Source organism: Ptychodera flava, chromosome 6 (genome assembly GCF_041260155.1).
Source record: "Ptychodera flava strain L36383 chromosome 6, AS_Pfla_20210202, whole genome shotgun sequence".
NCBI classification, from domain to species: Eukaryota; Metazoa; Hemichordata; class Enteropneusta; family Ptychoderidae; genus Ptychodera; species Ptychodera flava.
The window spans coordinates 4,690,829-4,710,309 of record NC_091933.1 but is presented as its reverse complement, the minus strand read 5'-3'; the positions used below and the strand labels follow the sequence as shown (position 1 = coordinate 4,710,309).

The 19,481-nt window shown below is 37.3% G+C and overlaps 2 protein-coding genes across 2 annotated transcripts in view; both read left to right on the top strand.

Moving 5' to 3' along the window:
* The first annotated feature begins 6,946 nt into the window (after positions 1-6,946).
* Positions 6,947-13,988, top strand: LOC139134650 (uncharacterized). Its single transcript, XM_070701606.1, has 5 exons — positions 6,947-7,114; positions 8,974-9,686; positions 10,244-10,394; positions 10,645-10,783; positions 12,031-13,988. The coding sequence occupies exons 1-5, from the start codon at positions 6,968-6,970 to the stop codon at positions 12,177-12,179; spliced, it is 1,299 nt and encodes a 432-aa protein (XP_070557707.1). The 5' UTR covers positions 6,947-6,967; the 3' UTR covers positions 12,180-13,988.
* A 1,808-nt stretch (positions 13,989-15,796) lies between these two features.
* Positions 15,797-19,481, top strand: part of LOC139134651 (TBC1 domain family member 30-like) — an 85,930-nt gene continuing 82,245 nt past the window's right edge. Inside the window, 1 exon segment of the mRNA XM_070701608.1 lies at positions 15,797-16,243. Within this exon segment, the coding sequence (XP_070557709.1) occupies positions 15,832-16,243 (412 nt within the window). The 5' untranslated portion in view covers positions 15,797-15,831.

Below are 19,481 nucleotides of genomic sequence, written 5' to 3'. Positions count from 1 at the left end.
TCAGGAAAAGCAAAATGATCGTGCAAATAAGTAAGAAAAACCGCTTATTTGCACGATGATCGTGTCTATAAGAAGAAATTTCCGCCTATTTGCACTATGATCGTGCAAATAAGCGGAAAATACTTCTTATAGACACGATCATCGTGTGGATTATCCGTTTGTTTTTCTTATCTACACGATGATCGTGTCGGTATGTGTTGTTCTTTATCAAAACGATGATCGTGTCTTTAAGAAGCATTTTCCGCTTATTTGCACGATGATCGTGTAAATAGGCGTAAAATGCGTCTTATAGACACGATCATCGTGCAAATAAATAAGAAAAACTGCGTATTCGCACGATCATCGTGCAAATAAGCGGGAAATGCGTCTTATAGACACGATCATCGTGCAAATAAGTAAGAAAACTGTGTATTTGCACGATCATCGTGCAAATAAGCGGAAAATGCGTCTTATTGACACGACCATCGTGTGGATAGGTAAGAAAAACCACGTTATTCACACGATCATCGTGTCGGTAAGCATTTTTTTGGGTCTATTCACACGATCATCGTGTCGGTAAGCATTTTTTTGTTGTCTATTCACACGATGATCGTGTCGATAGGCGCCACCCAAGGAAGGACATGTTCATGAAACTGCTGGTGTGTTATGTTTTGATTGGCATGAAGCAGTGTTTCCGGCCTGAGAGCTCACAAAGTAACTATGGTTGCTGCGCGACTGGCAGTACGATGCCATCTCGTCGTATTTTTCGCATAATCTCGTGCAATTATCAACTACAAACAAAGCCTCCAAAAAGTTTAAGACCTTTGAAGCTCATTAGCTCACGTGTGTAAACACGTGGGCTAATGTCATAGCGATGTCTGTCTGTCTGTCCGTGTGTGTGTTTTTGTGTGTGTTAGTGTGTGTCTGTCTGTCTGTTTACACGATAACTCAAAAACGCCTGAACGGATTCAAGTCAGATTTGGTACACAGGTACCATATGCTACTTGCAAGAACTGATTAGATTTTGGTTAGTGTGGCTTGCATATTAATGAAGTTATGTAATATCGTTTTTTTTTCCGTACAATGGTTTCCCTATGGAGACGGTAATGACAGTGTAGACATATATCAAGAAATACTGCACAAAATTTCATAAAACTTTTCACAGATGACAATCTAAGAACATTATGATGATACTTTGAGTGTCGTGTCAACTATCTTCTCATTTGCATATTTAATGAACTTTTGTTATTAGTGAGATAACTCTGAAATTCCTGCACCAAACTTGATGATACTTGCAACAAATATTGATCTGATATATATCTAATTATACTTAGAAGCATTAGGCAGTGTCAAGTTAATAAATAGCTCATTTGCATATTTTATGAATTTTTGTAATTAGTCATATAACTCCGATATAACTTCACCAAATGTGATGAAATCTACTGCAGACACTGATCCGACTGATATCTAACTGTAGTGTAAAGCATTTAGTAGTGTGAAATTAATTAAGGGTTGATTTGCATATTTAATGAACTTTGTAATTAGGTATATAACTCTGAAATTACAGTACCCAAGTCAGTGAAATTAGGTACAGATATTGTTTTGATAAATATCTAATTGTACTGAGAAGCATTTGGCAGTATCAAGTTAACAAATAGGTCATTTGCATATTTTATGAAGTTTTGTAATTAGTGATATAACTCCAAAATAACTGCACCAAATGTGATGAAATCTGCTGCAGATACTGATCCGACAGATATCTAATTGTGGTGTAGAGTATTTAGTTGTGTGAAGTTAATTAAGGGTTCATTTGCATATTTAATGAACTTTGTAATTAGTGATATTACTCCAAAATTACAGCGTTAAATTTGATGAAACTTGCTACAGATGTTGATCTGATAAATATCCAATTGTACTGAGAAGCATTGAGCAGTGTCAAGTTAATAATTAGCTCATTTGCATATTTCATGAAGTCTTATAATTAGTCATATAACTCCGAAATAACTGCATCAAATGTGATGAAAACTGCTGCACATATTGATACGACAGATATCTAACTGTATTGTAAAGCATTTAGTAGTGTAAAGTTAATTAAGGGTTCATTTGCATATTTAATAAACTTAGTAATTAGGTATATAACTCTGAAATTTCGGCACCAAAATTTTGTGAAACGTGCTACAGATATTGATTTGATAAATATTTAATTGTGCTATGAATCATTGAACAGTGTCAAGTTAATTTAGGGTTTATTTGCATATTTAATGAACTTTGTAATTAGTGACATTACTCTAAAATTACAGCATTAAATTAAATAAAACGTGCTACAAATGTTGATCTGATTGATATCTAATTGTCCCATAAAGCATTGAGCAGTGTCAAGTTAATGAACAGCTCATTTGCATATTAAATAAAGTTTTGTAATTAGTGGTTAAACTCTGAGAGTACTGTGCGAAGTTGAAAAAAACCTGCTACATATAGTGATAACATATATCTCATTGTTCTGTGAAGCGCACTACTATTAATGAACCTGTTGTAAAACACGTGAGCATATTCAGTTCATATCTGGTTTTAATATGAAAAGCCAATAGTCTACCGAGACGACCATGAAACAATAGGCATGCCGTGTTGCCAGTCTGTCTATATTTGTCTGTGCTTTGATACTCTAAGGGGCAGTCATCCAGCCGATTTTCAGAAATTGTAACCGTAGGTAATTTTAAATGTAAATATGCTATTCTCACGTATTATGAATATAATTAATATTTGGAAAGCAAAATAAAGTAAAATAAGGTAAAATAATATATATTCGTAACTGCCTTCCCTCTACCATTTTAAAATTTATGCCTCTTGCTGATAGATAAGTTCCCCTCTCCTCACTCGCCGCAAAGAAATCTCCCCACTTCAGCTGCCACTCTCCCTCTCCAAACTCAAAACTCTCCTCTGACGGCCACCGTTAAAAATTCTCGCCAACATCTCCTTGCCTCATGCGTTTCTGCAATTGGCACAGAGTTTAAGAGACGTACCATTGTCTTCGGAGGGGTGAGATCAGGAGACTGGCTTGGATTTTCCTTTCCTTCCTTTGAAACTGTGTAAATGTGTACTCCGGCGTCGAGAGAGTATGACGTATTTCCCAAGAATTCCACGCCTTTTCGGTGTACAGTCATACTAAGCAACGATAAGCATCTGTTAGACTATTTTTAGCTTTGCCCACTGTAGAGACACGCCTCAAAAGATGTTATAGTTGATTCCAGAGTTTCCAGCTGTGAAGGGAGAGATTGCTTTACGACCACTTTATTCTAAAAATACTATCAAAACAGAAATATTCCCTCTTCTCTTAATTGGTTCTCGTGTAAAGTGTTGAAAATCTTCCGACTATTGGCTATTGAGTTTGTTCCTAATTTCCTCACAAGCAAATTGGGGCTTTATCAATAAGTACAGTACGGCGACGCAGAAATCTGCTCAAGACGTACATTGATTTAAACCCTCATTTCAGTGCAAATGTACAGGACGGTTAGTCTTGGCTTAATAAACGGTCTCAGAGTATTTCATATCGATTGTGGTACTTGCACTCTTACCATAATTATTATTACCGTCTGAAATTCCATACAATATCGAGTGTCTCTGTTGTCACGCACAAGCAACCCAAACGAGAGTGAAACTTTATACATACACAGTGCAAGCCGCCCGATTTGAGCTATTGAACACTATAGCTTCGACCTTAATAATAGTTGACCGCTTTTTTCAAGTCGCTTTAGTTTGCTTTCCTCCGATGCAGGAGTGAAACCCTACCCCATGCGTTGATTGCGAGTAGGGCCTCGTTTCGAGGCCAAAGCTTTGTAATTGATTCGCCACCATTATCACTTGATCAACATCTCAAGACTGTTCTAGTTTTTCGTTAATTTTGCAAAAGGTAGGTCTACACGTTGTATCTTCCCGGAAATATACAGACATATTTGGGACGTGAATGCTGCATGGCTGTTTCCATAGAACAGAAGGATAAGGACTCAATAGATCGTATTGAAATTGTTACTTCGCGAAGATGCATCACCGGGTCCTCACGGCTTGGTTAGGTCGGCGAACTATACATCTCTTGTTGTTTTGAGGGAGGGTGCCTGTCCGAATAAATACCCGCTGCTAGTAGAGAGATGAAGGTTCTAGGTATGAAGGTATATACGAAATAAGCAAGATTTACTGCTATTCTTGAGAATTGTGTGACAAAATTAACCAGCAATGTTTATCCTCATTGAGTCTCACTCACGATGTTAACTTTTTCTTTGGTTGAAAACCTTAACAATTTAATCCAAAAATTGTGAAAATTGTACGTGCTGTGTGGACAGACAATTCCCGAATTTCTTTGCGTAAACTTACTATGCCACTGTGAATGCGTGCGGTGTGTATTATTAGCATCAAATCACCCAAACTTATTGAAAAAAAAACTTTGAATTCTTCATAAATAGCTATATGGGAAGAAAAAAAATATTGTTAATTCTTTAATTTCGATACAATCGGCCACCCGCCTAAATGTATGCATATAACGAAGCATAAGTCTATCTCAGAACATGTCGGCAGCAAACCATTAATCTGTCAAAACCTCTCATCATTAAAACAGCCAGTTTATAGTTATTGATAAGTGTCTTCTTCATATTGTTTATCAGTTCAACAAATTTATCAGGTTTAGTCAATGTTTCATGGAACGACTCCAGTTTTTATTAATTTTCAACCTTGGCAATCTCCCTTCCAAAGAAAGAAATCTCCCAATTGTGCAATGTAAGTCTTCCAACCGTTTCACACTTGAAATGCGATACGCTGGAGGCTCATTCGCCGATGTACCATTGAACCGTTTCATAGACTATGGACCAGATACCAATATTGTTTCTTAGGGAAAGTTCGAATACGAAACTGGCCAAGGTGACAGAAGTGATTTTCGTCATATCACCATTTTGTTACACGTTCTGAAAAACAAAAGAAGAGCTGTACCCACAGACTCTTTGGTCAATGTACAGTAATATGACTTTGTTTGACATCAGTATTCTGTTGAAAATCCCGTAAATCGTGCATTTAAAACGAACATTTCTCATATCTTCGATTAGTCAGTTAGTCACCGTGCCGTCAAATTTGTAAATGATAGACCGCGTTAGTGACAGTCACACTGTTGAATAATTCCATAGAGACTTTCAAACCTAGCTTCAATAGCATTCTCTATTCCAGACCACTAAAGCTCATATACATTCGAGCCAACGTTTCTGTCCTGTCTCATGGTGAGTTCGGAATTTACAGCAACCCAAGGCTTGTAATTGAAACTTTTTCATCAAGGTTTTGCATAGCATCCCACTGATTTCGCGTTAATCCATTATTTATTTTATTTTTATTTTATTATTTTATTAATCTCGAACCAACAGGTTGCCCCAATAACAGGTTCGTTTGAAAATAAAAATATAATACAAAAACGAAAAAAATATAACAGTTACAACGTAAACAAACAGACAGGAGAATTCACATCAGAAATAACCAAAAGACAGCAACACAGCGAAAGACACACAGAAAACATCCAGATGTTGAATAATTCCATAGAGACTTTCAAACCTAGCTTCAATAGCATTCTCTATTCCAGACCACTAAAGCTCATATACATTCGATCCAACGTTTCTGTCCTGTCTCATGGTGAGTTCGGAATTTACAAATTAAATATGAATCCTAGGAAATTATATCGCCCTTTTTACACGTCATCGTTTTTTGAAAACCAACTGTACATTTTTGCTGTCGTCTCCGACATCTTCGTCGCAATCGTAGTCACGGACAATATAGTCACCGTCGTTACCGTCGAAATCGTCGCAATCATAGGAACCTTAGTCATTGTTATATCAGTATTACACAGAATGTCATAATGACTTGGCACATTTGAGTTGAAGTGAGGTTTATTTCACTTGACATAACGATAATATATATATATATATATATATATATATATATATATATATATATATATATATATATATATATATATATATATATATATATATTTACATACACGCATATCTGATGAGGAATGTAGGAATGGTTTTGAACTGGTCTTGACTTAGACTTCAACTTCATCGATTGTGCTCGTATCGCTGTACCAGTCTGCCGTTTAAATTAACAAGAAATGGGCTTGCAAATCAATTTATCACATTAATATGAAAACTACCCGGAGAGTTGACAATTTGAAATGTAAAAAAATAGTAATGTTTAATAGCCCACCTGAACCCGGTCCCACGCGATGATGAGTATTTTTATTTCCAATTTGTCAGTAACTTCTATTTGCCGTATCCATAGTCAGTGATACTTCTTAATCTTCGGTACGATCATCATTTGAGAAAGAATTAAAAAGTTCCTTATTTGAACGACCATAACACAACTAAACAAAAGATCGTTTACACCAGACAAAATTGAACCTTATTCATGCTACATTAGCACAATGATCGTGCATTGGGCGCTGCATCACCACACTGTTAGGCCAAGAAAAATAAACAGTGTGTTTCTCATCCTAAATATGTTGCAAAAATGATGCGGTTATGCAGGTTTCTTTCTTCTGATTTTTTTTTATTCTTTAACCAACAAAAACGCTCAAAAAACATGAAAACAACATAGAAATGCATGCAGAATTAAATGCACAGCAGTGTTGCTTTAGTATTTTTGTATAGCAACAGTTCTGTGGTTTGACTTTTAGTTCAGCAATGCACAGTTTTGACAGCTTAATATAACTGTGACATATGTGTACACTTCTGAATGGAATGTTAGTGTCAGTTATTTTGTTTACAGTTCTGTTTTATACAGTACTGTGTTATTCACTATGGTCGCGTATTTTTGCTATTTTTTTCATTTTATTTCCTCATGAGCAGAAAAAAAGGTTCTGAATTGACGCGCGCGAGGATGAGAAACAAACTTTTTATTTTTCTTGGCTTTAACTCTTTTTTTACGCTTGCCTCTGTAGCAACAGTACTAGTCTTACAGAATGATCCAGCTGTGCCGGCGTCAGAAGAAAGCTTTCCTCGGTCTAACTCTAACATTACTGGCACTTGTCCCCTGTATGCTTCTGTGGCTTCGAAATGGTTACAAGGCACATCCTGGCATTTCAAGAAAAGAAACGTCACGACAGCAGGTAATTCTAAATGGTGTAACACGAAGTGCGGTTTTTCTTTCTCACGCTTACTTTAGGGACCGTTTTTACGACCGGGGGAGGGGCAACAAAACCCAGGTTGTCCACTGAAATTGGAAAACTGCAAAGGGAGATGCTTCATGCGTTTTTGAGACAGCGAAATGGGAGGAGGGGGGTCACTGGCTCTATAATAAAAGTGCACGCTGTCAAAAAGTCTTGTGTCAGTGTACTAAACTTTTTCAGGAAATAAATGAGATTCCCTCATACATGTTTTCATGCTCTGAAGTCAGTACGCTAAAGTCAGAATACAAAGTGCAATGTTCATGTAATGGCTTCTTGTATTGGCAAGTCTGTAAAGGCATGTCTAAAGCTTTTACAGGCAGAGTACAAAGTACAATGTTCATGCCTAGCTTGTTGTGTTGGCAAGTCTATAAAGGCCTGTCTATTTTTTTATAGACAGAATGGTAATAGCAGATTCCATGTCTGTTTTAAAGCCCCATAAGCTGTAACTTTTACCTATTTTTGCCTATTTTTTTGTTCAGTAAAACATGTTAAAACGTCAATAAAATATGTTCATTCTTCCAAAAGGATGTATTTCCGTAAAAATAAATCGTAAATTACCTCCCCCGCCAATGCACAGCCGCTAAAAAATCAGCCGCGCCAAGCGCCAGATGTCAACAACGTTGTATTCCAGTCCGGACCAGAATGGAAATTGGCAACATAAAATCGCTCGTTGTTGGCCAACGGTACGTGTTATGATCCCAAACTAATATGTGATTCTGCGTTATTTGGTAGGACAATTAACATTAGTAAGTCATCATTGAAAACAAAAATAAGAGAAAATGTCAAAAGTTACAGCTTATGGAGCTTTAATGGGGTTAGGCAAACCGTAAGCACAAGCTATGAGACATGGCTTAGCCCATGCCTTATACATCATGTACATGGGTCCATATCACACAAACACACTATACTTGAGACATATTATTTACTTCATGGGTGGATATCTATCAAAGTAAGATTAAGTTAGGATAATACCCTTATAACAACTTTATTTCATTGGAGTTTAAATATCAACAACCTTCTCATAAAAAGTTTGGAAGTGTTTACCTATGAGACATGGCTTAGCCTGTACCTAATACATTAGCAGATATGGTGCAAAAATTGACACTTGACAAAAATAATATATACTCCATGGTGAATATGTCTTGAAGTAAGACCTGTTTCAGATACATTGATTAAAATGATTGTATTTGAAGACTCAACATCAACAATCTTATAATAGATATTAAATAAAGTCTATGGGGCTATCAAAATTTTGCTTAGGTGGGGGATTCACTGATTTTGACGGAGGCAGTAGAAAATTTTGCCGGTCCATCCCCGGCCATACCAAGCCAGCAGTAAAACTGAACGGTTCCTTGTCACACGAATGTGTCATGAACGCAAACCTAAAACTTAAAATATCTATCTGTTAAAAGGTCTGTCTATATCATTATATATATATATATATATATATATATATATATATATATATATATATATATATATATATATATATATATACATACATACATACATACATACATACATACATACATACATACATACATACATACATACATACATACATACATACATACATACATACATAGACAGACAGCTACTCAGTTACGTTATGATAGAGCTTTTAATTCTGTGCTCGATGATGAGATAAGGTGTTTCGCGATGTTTGAGAAACTAAATTTGTTACCTGGCTATCCCATATTAGCTAACATAAGGCGAAAACATGTTTTTATTTTACATCTCGGGCACCTATCGCTATAGTATACATTAACAGTTTTCCGACTTCAATTCGATACTTTTAGACAACAACTTCTGAATCAGATAGTGGGGAATACGACAGTTACCATGGCGATATCACATCACCACCAATACTTGGTTATACCAGCGATGTTAAGTACTTGTTACCTTTACTGGAATATAATTGGAATGAAGACGGATGTTGGATGGAGCAGATGAGATACGCTACACAGATTGCCATTCACTTCAACAGAACTATCGCCACAGTGCCTTTAAGGACGCATGGTGGGGATACCAAGTCGAGCAAAATGGTGCATTTTGATTCGGCCTTCGATGGAAACATGTTGAGTAAGGTGTTAAATGTTGTCACGGTAACAGATTTCAGAGAGTTCTGCGGAAGCAATTTGAGTAGTGATAGCCTCGTAATCGACCCCTCCTGGAGCAGTGAATCTACTTGGACGGAACTTGTTACGGTATATGACGGGTATCGTAGCGTCTACGAAGAATCGCTTGGAATTTTGTTACCTGAGTTGACCAGTATTTCGAGACCCGAAAGCGAATACCAATACCATCTAAACTCTCTTAACAACAAGCCCTGTGTGGCTCTCTATCATCCTAACAAGGTCAACATTGAAGTGGTTGAAACCGAAATTGTTCGAGCGGCACTTGGCCTGAGCAAAGCCGCTTACATTCGGGAACTTGTCGACGCACTGGTTGAAAAACTATGTGGTGGAGATCCATTCTTGGCGGTACACTGGCGGAACAAGACAGGAGAAAGGTTAGTAGAATGGTGTTCAGTTTTCTTCCTAACAAAATCTGAATTAGTCATTTTGTTCCATTTTTGGTGAAAGAGCATAGAATGGATAAGAATCACTATAGTCTACAGATATTAATGAGGACGAGATATAGAATCTTTGAACACACAATCCCGGAAAATGTCACACGAAGAAGACAGCTCTTTTTGGCTCAGTTTGCCAACAATTGGAAATAGCTTTAAAGTTTATTTGAATTCATTGCTATTATCCTTATAAGTGAGCATGAAAGGACATTCACTGAAAGTCGGGTAGGGAGAATTTTTGTGTAAGTTTCAAAATTTTAGAAGAAGTCATCAACATCGTAAAGTTCGCGCAAACCCTAGAGTCGGATATTTCAAAGACATCGTCTATCAGCTCACTTCAAGATAATATTGGCATTTATATTCTGTCCATAATGATGTTGCGCTCTAATACTTTATTTCTTGCATTAATAGCTTCTATTTTCTTACAGCCAACCAGTTGATACAATTTTAATTACCGTTCTTTGTTGTCTGATGCTGGTTTAACTTGTTCTCAACAGTTGTCTTGCAGTTAATGTGTGCGAGGGGGACATGTTGGAAGACGTGCAAACATTGATAAAATTATCACCCAACATCTCCGACGCCATAATCGATTACATGAACGACATGAACTCAACCTGCATTTACGTGTCGCACCCGCCGTTTGAACAGGTAACAAATTAAATGTCAATGAAAAAAGTTGTTAGAGCTCTCTCTCTCTCTCTCTCTCTCTCTCTCTCTCTCTCTCTCTCTCTCTCTCTCTCTCTCTCTCTCAGAAACTTGCAGCAGTATAGTATTAGGCTGTCTAATTACAGGGAGATTTTTAATCATCTTCCAATACAATTTCTTTCTGCGCATGACAAATCGACGAAGTCATTTTTACGATTAGGACGATCTAAATTCATGGTGACCTTCTTTCCAGCAAATCTTGGTTGACTTAAAGTCTAAACTCTCTGTCGAGAGGATTATAACCCAGGCTGACGTCACCAGATTCGCAGAGATGAAATCGTACGCCGACCACACGAACGTAATTTCTCTCATTGAACAAGAGATCTGCTTGCGTAAGTCCTGTCATATTTACTTACAAACTAACACGTGACTCTAATTAACTTTAACATCTCATCGTCCGGATACCATTGTATCAAGGGTCGAAGACATTCCTCCCTTTACCTGTACAGCTTTGTACATTCTGGAGATGAACTATCGGCAGCTCTCGTAGAATATTGCGAACACGGTAACTCTGCAAATTTAAATACGAACGACACTTGAAGAGCGCCAAGGGGTTAATTGGGCTTGATATCTACTATAATATGTGAATCGTACCGATGAAAGTATTAGGACCTATTAGTATTTCCAATCACCGATTTGACGTGGTTTTTCAATGCATTGATTTAGCTGTTTACGAATTTTAACAACCACAGTATATAATATATTCGACGAGACAACAGTCTACTTACAGGTGCAGCCAACGAACAATGCACTTTTAAAAAGGTCCTTACTATGATAAGATATATTGTGCATGACAAATAATGTGAACTGACTAATTTTAAGTCAAGAGGGTAATTAATTAGCTGTTCATAATTGGCCTTCCCACAGAAAATTTTTCGACTTACCCTCCCACACTCAAACTTCATTTTTACCCACTCCCCACTTACTTTTGCCTGTTTCCCCTCCCACTGTGAATTTTTGAAGCTCCCTCGCGCTGTAGCGAGAAAAACTTGCCAATTTCCCCTGCCCTGGAAACAATTGCCCTCAAAAAGTTTTTCGCCAAGCCCTGTCCCCAGGACAATCAACCGATATCCGCCCTGCCCTACAAAAAAACCTTAAAATTTGCTCCCCTAACACCTAAAAACACGTCCCCTGCCCTAGCAAAATTAAAATTTCCCCTGCCCTCAAAAATTGCTCCTGGAATAGCTTTTTCGATGAATAGCTCCGTTGGCTGCACCTGTACTTATACAGCACACATTAGAATGTAAAGTTATCAGGGAGAACAACAGTTGTAATTATATATCGCGATAAACAGTGGACACTGTTGAATTTTATGACTGCGTAATCCTAAAACTAATTATAATATTTGCAACAACTTACCAGTGAAAATATAAAGGGCTGCATTTGAGTTATACGACATTGTGGCTTGGGATATCATTGAAAAACATAAACAATGATATAACGGTAAATGTTTGGTTATGTTTTGGGCCATTCTGCTTCTTTCGACTGTGACACGATGACCTGCATAAACGTGTACCCTCTCAATGCACAATGTTGCCGATTATTCGTGATTCATTGTCTCTACAATTTCCCTCGATAGGTGCCAGAGTGTTTCTGCCTTGGTTTACGAAAGATGCATGGAGTTCATACGTCGCCACAGAGAGGCATGCACATGGACTTCCTACGAAGGGACTTTCCGACCTGCCGCAGATGCCGAAAGAGGCACTTTCCTTCAAATGGTTGCTTTGATATTTTTATTTGGTACTCAATTCTTCACAAAAAATGCTTGTTACCATAATTATCTTCTATGATCTCCATAAGTTCATGCAAGGCTCAGCGGTAATAGGCCATTATACCGATTTATTTAACTGCCCGATAATATACAGCGGATTGAATAGCATCTGCAATGGAGGCTAATTGTGACATAAACAACCAAAAGATATTTAAAAACAGCGGAAGAATGCAGCAAAGATTTAACTTTATCTACCCATGACATTTTTCATTTTGCAATCTGCATGTTCTTTACCTCTTCATGAAAAAAATGAACAGAAATGCATAATCAGTTCATCGAGTCAACGGTTTTGAGTGTTCCATTAAACAGCAAAGGGACGGGATAAAGAAATACACTCTTATAATTGCCTTTCTTTGTATCATGCACAATATCACTCTCTTCAAACATGAACATTTTGCAATCGTTTGGGATGTAAGGGCATTTGTTCGGAGGGCGCCCCCTACGGGCACAAATGTTCCCTTTCGCAGTAAAAGCAGACATCTCACCGTCTCACTATCCCCTAAATCGTGTCAATTTCATTTCTATTTTGACTATTTATACCATCTGTACAGGGGTTTTCCTTAAGAATCAAAGAAAAATAAAAACAGAAATAGAAATAAGAAAGCAAGAAAAATAGGTGACCCGAATTTTGGGAACATAAATTTTAGGGACAGACATTGTTCTATTAGAGGTATAAACAAAAACTTCAACATCACAGTTTCTTTACAAAAATCCTAAACTTTATTTTATTTGACTGTTACTGTACTATACGCTAAAGGCATCCACGTTTAACGTTGTACAGGTTATGGATAATACAACGACAATATGAACGAATGGAAAGCCAAGCACTAGAAATGAAAATTGTTTTATTGCAACAATACTTTGAATTATTAACACTGTAAATGTTTAACATTGTAAATGTTCCCGATAGATTGTAAAATCATCTCACGAAAGTGATTGCGCCATTCCTTCCCTTTTTCATTTACTCACTCACTCACTCACTCACTCTCTCAGATCACGTGCGGTGATAATGTGAATATTTAATCGTATAGCCACCTCCAACCTCGTCCAAGACCTCTTGATAACGTAGTTATGCATGTGGTAAACCTTAGGTCCATCGTGGAAGTTCACGTTACTGCATTTCGAGAAAATTGAAAAAGCTGGATACACACCTCTCCAGCATGACTGAGTACAATGTGACTCTCTCCTTTTGACAATCGTTGTAATCGATGTAACATGATTGCAAAAATTATGCGACTCTCTACGGAGCACTCTCTGCCATAATGCAATGTTATAGAAGACTACAGTCGCATACGTGTACACATTGAACATCGAGTGTCGAAAACGTGTTCTTCAATATCGACAGCAATATATAGAAGTCGTTATTTATATCACAATAATAGAATAACCTTACTGTAAATTCAATGCAACATTCTTACAATTTCTGGATACATGCGGGATGAGGTGACCGATACTTAGAAGTATTATTGCATAATTATTGCATAATTATTGAATAATTCATAGAATACAATAATATGGCGTTTTGATAAATTCTCTTCACATGGAAACGATTCTCCAGATCTAGAAACGAAGCTGTTGCTGCAAAGGTTAACTTGATATGTTGCATCCTTGTTTTATATTGAAGGTGTTCATGAAACAACAATTCTGAGATAAAAGTGACCTGAATTCGTGTACCTGTCGACTATCTATTTATGTATCATAGTGCTAGCGCTAGCAGTCATGTAAAGCTTGTAAATATTAAAAATCTAAGTAGCTTAGAACGATGATAACCTTACATTGTATGCTATACTTTTGTTGTAATATTTTGTCGTTGGTGGATGGTTTTTGCGTATTGTCAAATGCATAAATAAGTTTTCTTTCAATTGATATCCTACATGCAATTCTCTTAAGATTTAATAGGAGGGACATTTGTGATAATTTCTCCTACGCTGAGGAAATATTTTGTAGTCTATTTCAGGAACGAAATCGAGCATGGCTATCGAATTCCTAAGCTTGGGACAGGGCTGACTTTCGCAAGGATCATGATGATCCTTATAATCTGTAACAAAGATAGTTTGTTTGAATTCACCACTGCAATCAGATGAACCTGTTGACTTCCCACTTCAATCATCCTCTGTAACAAGCGTTTCGTGTTATAAATTACATGTAATAACAGAAAGGACTGCCTGTGCAATGCTATACTCACTTCGTTTTTTATATCACATAACCAAATCTATGTAAAACGATATAGGCCTAATCATAATATTGGAGTTGCATTAATTTAATGACGACATTGAATGAATTGCTGTGAGGAAAATAAAAAGACAACTTGATTGCGTCATTGCAAAACGATTGTGTAAGATGCCATGAACGAAGCCGTGTTAATGTGAGCGCACTGAAATGAAAATGTTATACCATTGTGATTAGAAAACTGTTCAATACAGTCACTAAAGATTGTCGCTCGAAGCTCATCCAAAATTACAAACAAATGCGGTCTGGGACATTCTTTGTTTCAACCCCCAAATGGTTTTCACTCGACAAACCCTTGTGGCATATTGGGTAGACGCGATTAATTCAGTATGGTGATAGGGGTCTAAAGTACATTGCCATACACTAACGTTTTACGTTCGTTCGCGTTCTTGGATTCGCTCATCAACACTGTTTTTCATGCCTCGTAGCTTATTTATTTATTTGTATATTTTTTGGACAGACTTCATTTAATGTCCCGATGTTCGCTTAAGTTTCTTGATGTATCCATTGTAAAAACAGATTGGGTCTATTTAAAGCGTTTGCAAATGCGGGAACAAGAATTCAATTTGTCAGATAGATTGAACGTTAAGTGTTATAACGTTAAGATTCCCTTTCACTTATTTCTACCTCGCGGCCTCCATCACAACCCGACAGTTTACCCCCGTGATCTGTAGTTTTATACGAAAAAATGGGGACTTTTTGCCAGACGGTGCGTCGCATTGTCATCAAATCGATGTCCTTAGGTTTTAACCGAAAACGAAGAGATTTCCAATTTCCGGAATGTTCGATAGAACAGGTAACTCTTTCTACGGACAAACCTCTGGGGAAATTTACAGACCACTGAGAAAGCAAAAAATATATCACTTTCAAATATAGGTGCTATACCGAGGTAATTCCGGGGGTGGGGGGTAATTTTCAGAAGCTGAGGCCATTTCCAACCAGGCGCAGTTCTGTACTAGACATAGGTCCACCTTTTCCTAATTTCACGAACTTATACGTTGACAGAAACCAACCTTTTCAAGGTACTAAACCGTAACAAGCATAAATAGCACTTTTCTCGCAAACTCCAACACTGATTTGTCAGGACCCCTGATCAACCTTCCGCCTCCTTTCCCGTAGACTCATGCAGACCCAGTAGGAGTGATTGCATGAAGAACGGACGAGGAAAACTCATATTTCTACTAAGATACGTGGCAGAGTCTGCTGCCACATATTACAAATGCAAATTACATATTCCTTTATACAAGTCCTCAAAAAAGGTCAACAAGACAATCGTAGCTGCGATAAGTTACCTCTCCTTCCGGGTTGAGTTCTCCGGAGGAGAACTGCATATATTAGCATAATTTATGTAAATTGGTATAAACAAGCCAACATGGCAATATGGCGACGAAGTGGGACGAAACTACGTCGGAAACTTTGTGTGACGATACAGACGAACTTGACGATGATATATTCTTTCCGTCGTCGCCGATAGAGACAGAAAATGACACCAAGACGTCAGTTGATTCGCATTTCTTCGGGATGAGCGGCATGGGTCAGAGAAACCCTGAGAATGCGACAGGTGGCAGGGAACGAACTCGGAATCGGAGCTCGATAGTTGACGGTTTGTTGTGCGAAATATACGACAAATACCATGGGCATCGATCAGACAGCTTCGATAGCGATGGGTTTACAGAATGTTCGAGTAACTCGGACGCTGTCCATCTCACCAGCAGCCGAAGTGATACGATCCAACAACAGCTAGCGAACAGACATACAACGAGGCTTCACCGCGCATACCTGAACACGAAAAGTGAGTACACTGCATACAACCATCACGCTGACACCGCACGCATTAGTGACGATACATTGTGTGCTGTGGCTACGGTGGCTTGAGCAAATGGCTGAATTTTATGTAGAAAAAGACTAATTTCAAGATTAAACACGGCATCTGCTGTCAACTATTATATTATTATTATTTGTCAGTTCATCCGTAAAAGAAAGCAAAGCAGACTTGTCAATATTTTTTACGACCACGGTGGTTTTGGTTTACGGGAATGAATTATAAATACCACCCGTTGAATCGTCCCATATGTCGCGTTGAATGAGTATGGTCCAAGGTCTTTCCATACAAGCAGTGACATTTGGTAGACCACGGCATTCCGTTCTGCAAGGCTAAAAGACACTGGCCTTGAATTATAATCGTAGGAATATTCATTTTGTGTTTTTTAAATTTTGTGTTGAATCATCGTTATTTGAATCAGGTGTGTCGTGATACTAATGGTTCATCTTGAGTGTATACGTTACAATCGCGATCTCCAGGGAAACGCCACACTAGGAATAGCAAAGTGTACAGTTGCCGGCATTTGCCATGTAATCACCGATATTTTATGCTCATGCGATAACTGGAATTTACAGTTTCTCCTGTATATATTTTGACGCAGTACTAAAGATAGGCAGGGTATGACATCTCATAATGTTCGTGCAATGGCTGTCAGTGTAGTGAACTCAGGAGGTTACCAGAGATATCATTGATGGAATTGTGCTCATATACCTATTCTGGAAATGCAATTTGAACGCAACATGTTGCAATCAGATTATCTGATGTGGCTGCATGTATAATTAATTCAGAACTCGACCCATTCAGATAACACAAACTGCGTACCAGCCAAATGATTTTTTAAAACATTACCATTTAATTCCAATGACTCACCTACATCACCTGTGAATATGGCACAACACAATGTGTCAGTGACCCATATCATCAAACATACTGTAATTAGATGTCAAAAACAATATTGGTACTAAACATTAATTTTAAAGTAAATGATACATTTTTCTATTTTGATGGTGTAGAATTTGAAATTTAAATTATTTTTTTGAACAGAGAATTGAGTAAGACATATATATGTCTTGTTGCATAATCTGTTCCAATTTTTTAAAAGTTTTATGCAATCATATATCATGTTAATGTGTCACATTTTTCAGTGGAGATGTTGTCAATTTCATGTTATACTAACAGTTAGCCTAAATTATCCAAATGATGAATAAAATTGTATGAAAATGTATCCAGTGCAATCATTGTGTAATATCAAAACTTCATGAAATATGTGATTATGGCACATTGAGGGAACTTTACAACGAAGGATTGTTACAAAATACAAGAAAAGTAGATATGAGATGGAGTCCTAGCGTTCTCCCCCTTTCCACACTATGCAACTGTCACTAAATTTCATTACAGGGAAGACTGATTTTGTGATTATTCAACGGTTTGCTGGTATTGTAACCATTACTCCAAAAGTCATCGGTTGGTCTATCAGTTTTGAGACAAATGAGTGTGCTTAACACTCAATGTGACAGGGAAAACAACCCCAGCTGAAATGGTGTACAGCAACATTGCATGCAAGGAGTACCTACATATTCCAAGATTTGGCCGGAATCATTTCAATCTGAAGCTATCAGTGTACGTAAATAGTCGGCAAGTTTCATTCCGCTGTAAGGTCACGTGAGGACAATATCTTCTTTCGCTCTCAAACTTTTTCTTTCCATTGAGCATTTGATTTGATCCTAAAAAATATGGAACAGAAAGTTTTGTTGACTACTATAACAAGGTCATCTTGGAAATTTACTTTGCATAAAAACAATATTGAAGTTAAATAGGAATTAATAAGTTGAACATACAGTGCCAGACATTCTTGTTCATTCACTCCGAAACCCTAACAACATAACCCTACCAAATTAGAGTAACATGCGGTAATAATATTAAGTCCTAGTTTTTAAAAGTCAGATTAACAAGGTATTCCTGCATGTTGTTCAGGATTTCAAAATGGCAGCTATTCCAAGCAATATGCAGGCAATGCGCATGTATGTATGGCTGAGTGCCTTTTCTTTATGTTGAATAGTCCTGAGGAACCAGGTAGACATTTTTGTTGGGAGTTGGGGCTGTGGCCAAACAGGCGTGAATTCATGCATACATTGTACCTATCCATACCAATAGTGGTAATTCTTATTCAATAAACAGAGTTCAGTCAACTGTCTGTAATAGTGCTTCAGTGACTGACACATACTGTATTTCAAATGACAACTGAAAAGTCAGTTTGTAATAGAATTCAAAGGAATCTCTTAATTCTTCATAAAAAAGTGTCATGATACTAAGTATCTCAGTGAATGAAAGGACTGTTTTAATTGGAAATATTTCAGAGCTTTGAAAACTGTTTACTGCATGACCATGTTGTAATTAGCTTTGTTTTGTTTTCTTACTCAACAAAACATGAAGTCTGGACACTCTATGTAAATGTATTAAAAGGTCGATAAAGTACTTGATCTTAATGTATATTTGATACTTTAACAGTCTGGCAAATGTATGCCTGGTTAAACAACAGAGCACTTCAACTCTCTTGAACTCTGGAGAGACACGTCTACATGTATAACTATGATAACAGCCACACAAATCTGCACATCATCAAAGTAGTCTCTGCAACTCGATATTGAAAATATCAATTTAGACTTCAAAAAAGGGTGTGCATAGCAGATGATAGGTAAGATATGAAGTTTATGACTGATAACCTCTGCCTGAGGGCAACCAACACAAATCCATCAATGCCAGAGATTGGCCATTTGCATTTTGTACATTTCTAGTATGAAGACCAATGAATCAGCTTGTGAATTAATTTATGCGGATACCCTGTACTTTGTTAATGCTCCATTTGAGGAAACATCGTATGTATTTTCAAGTATTTTTAGTGGGTTCTCTCTGCAAACTAAAAGTCCAGGCTCTTGTCCTACTCACAAAATTGTGATTATGCCAACGTGTCAACAGAGCCTGAATCTGTGCAATGTCCAATGTTATAATTGGCATCAGAATTTTAGTCCAGACTAAAATTCATTTGTCAGCAGTGCTATCACATACTGTAATGCTTTGTATTGTGTTTGTGAGGGTAGATACTTTGTATTTAACCCTTTCACCCCCAGTTGCCTGTATGCAGGTCCAACTTTACCATAGAAAACAATGGATTTGGGACAAACCATGGTGGTGAAAGGGTTAAACATAC

Coding starts and splice junctions, on each gene's coding strand:
- LOC139134650 (XM_070701606.1), top strand. CDS start 6,968: ATGATCCAGCTGTGCCGGCGTCAGAAGAAAGCTTTCCTCGGTCTAACT. Junction 7,115..8,973: donor AAGAAACGTCACGACAGCAG/GTAATTCTAAAT, acceptor CGATACTTTTAG/ACAACAACTTCTGAATCAGA. Junction 10,784..12,030: donor TGAACAAGAGATCTGCTTGC/GTAAGTCCTGTC, acceptor TTCCCTCGATAG/GTGCCAGAGTGTTTCTGCCT.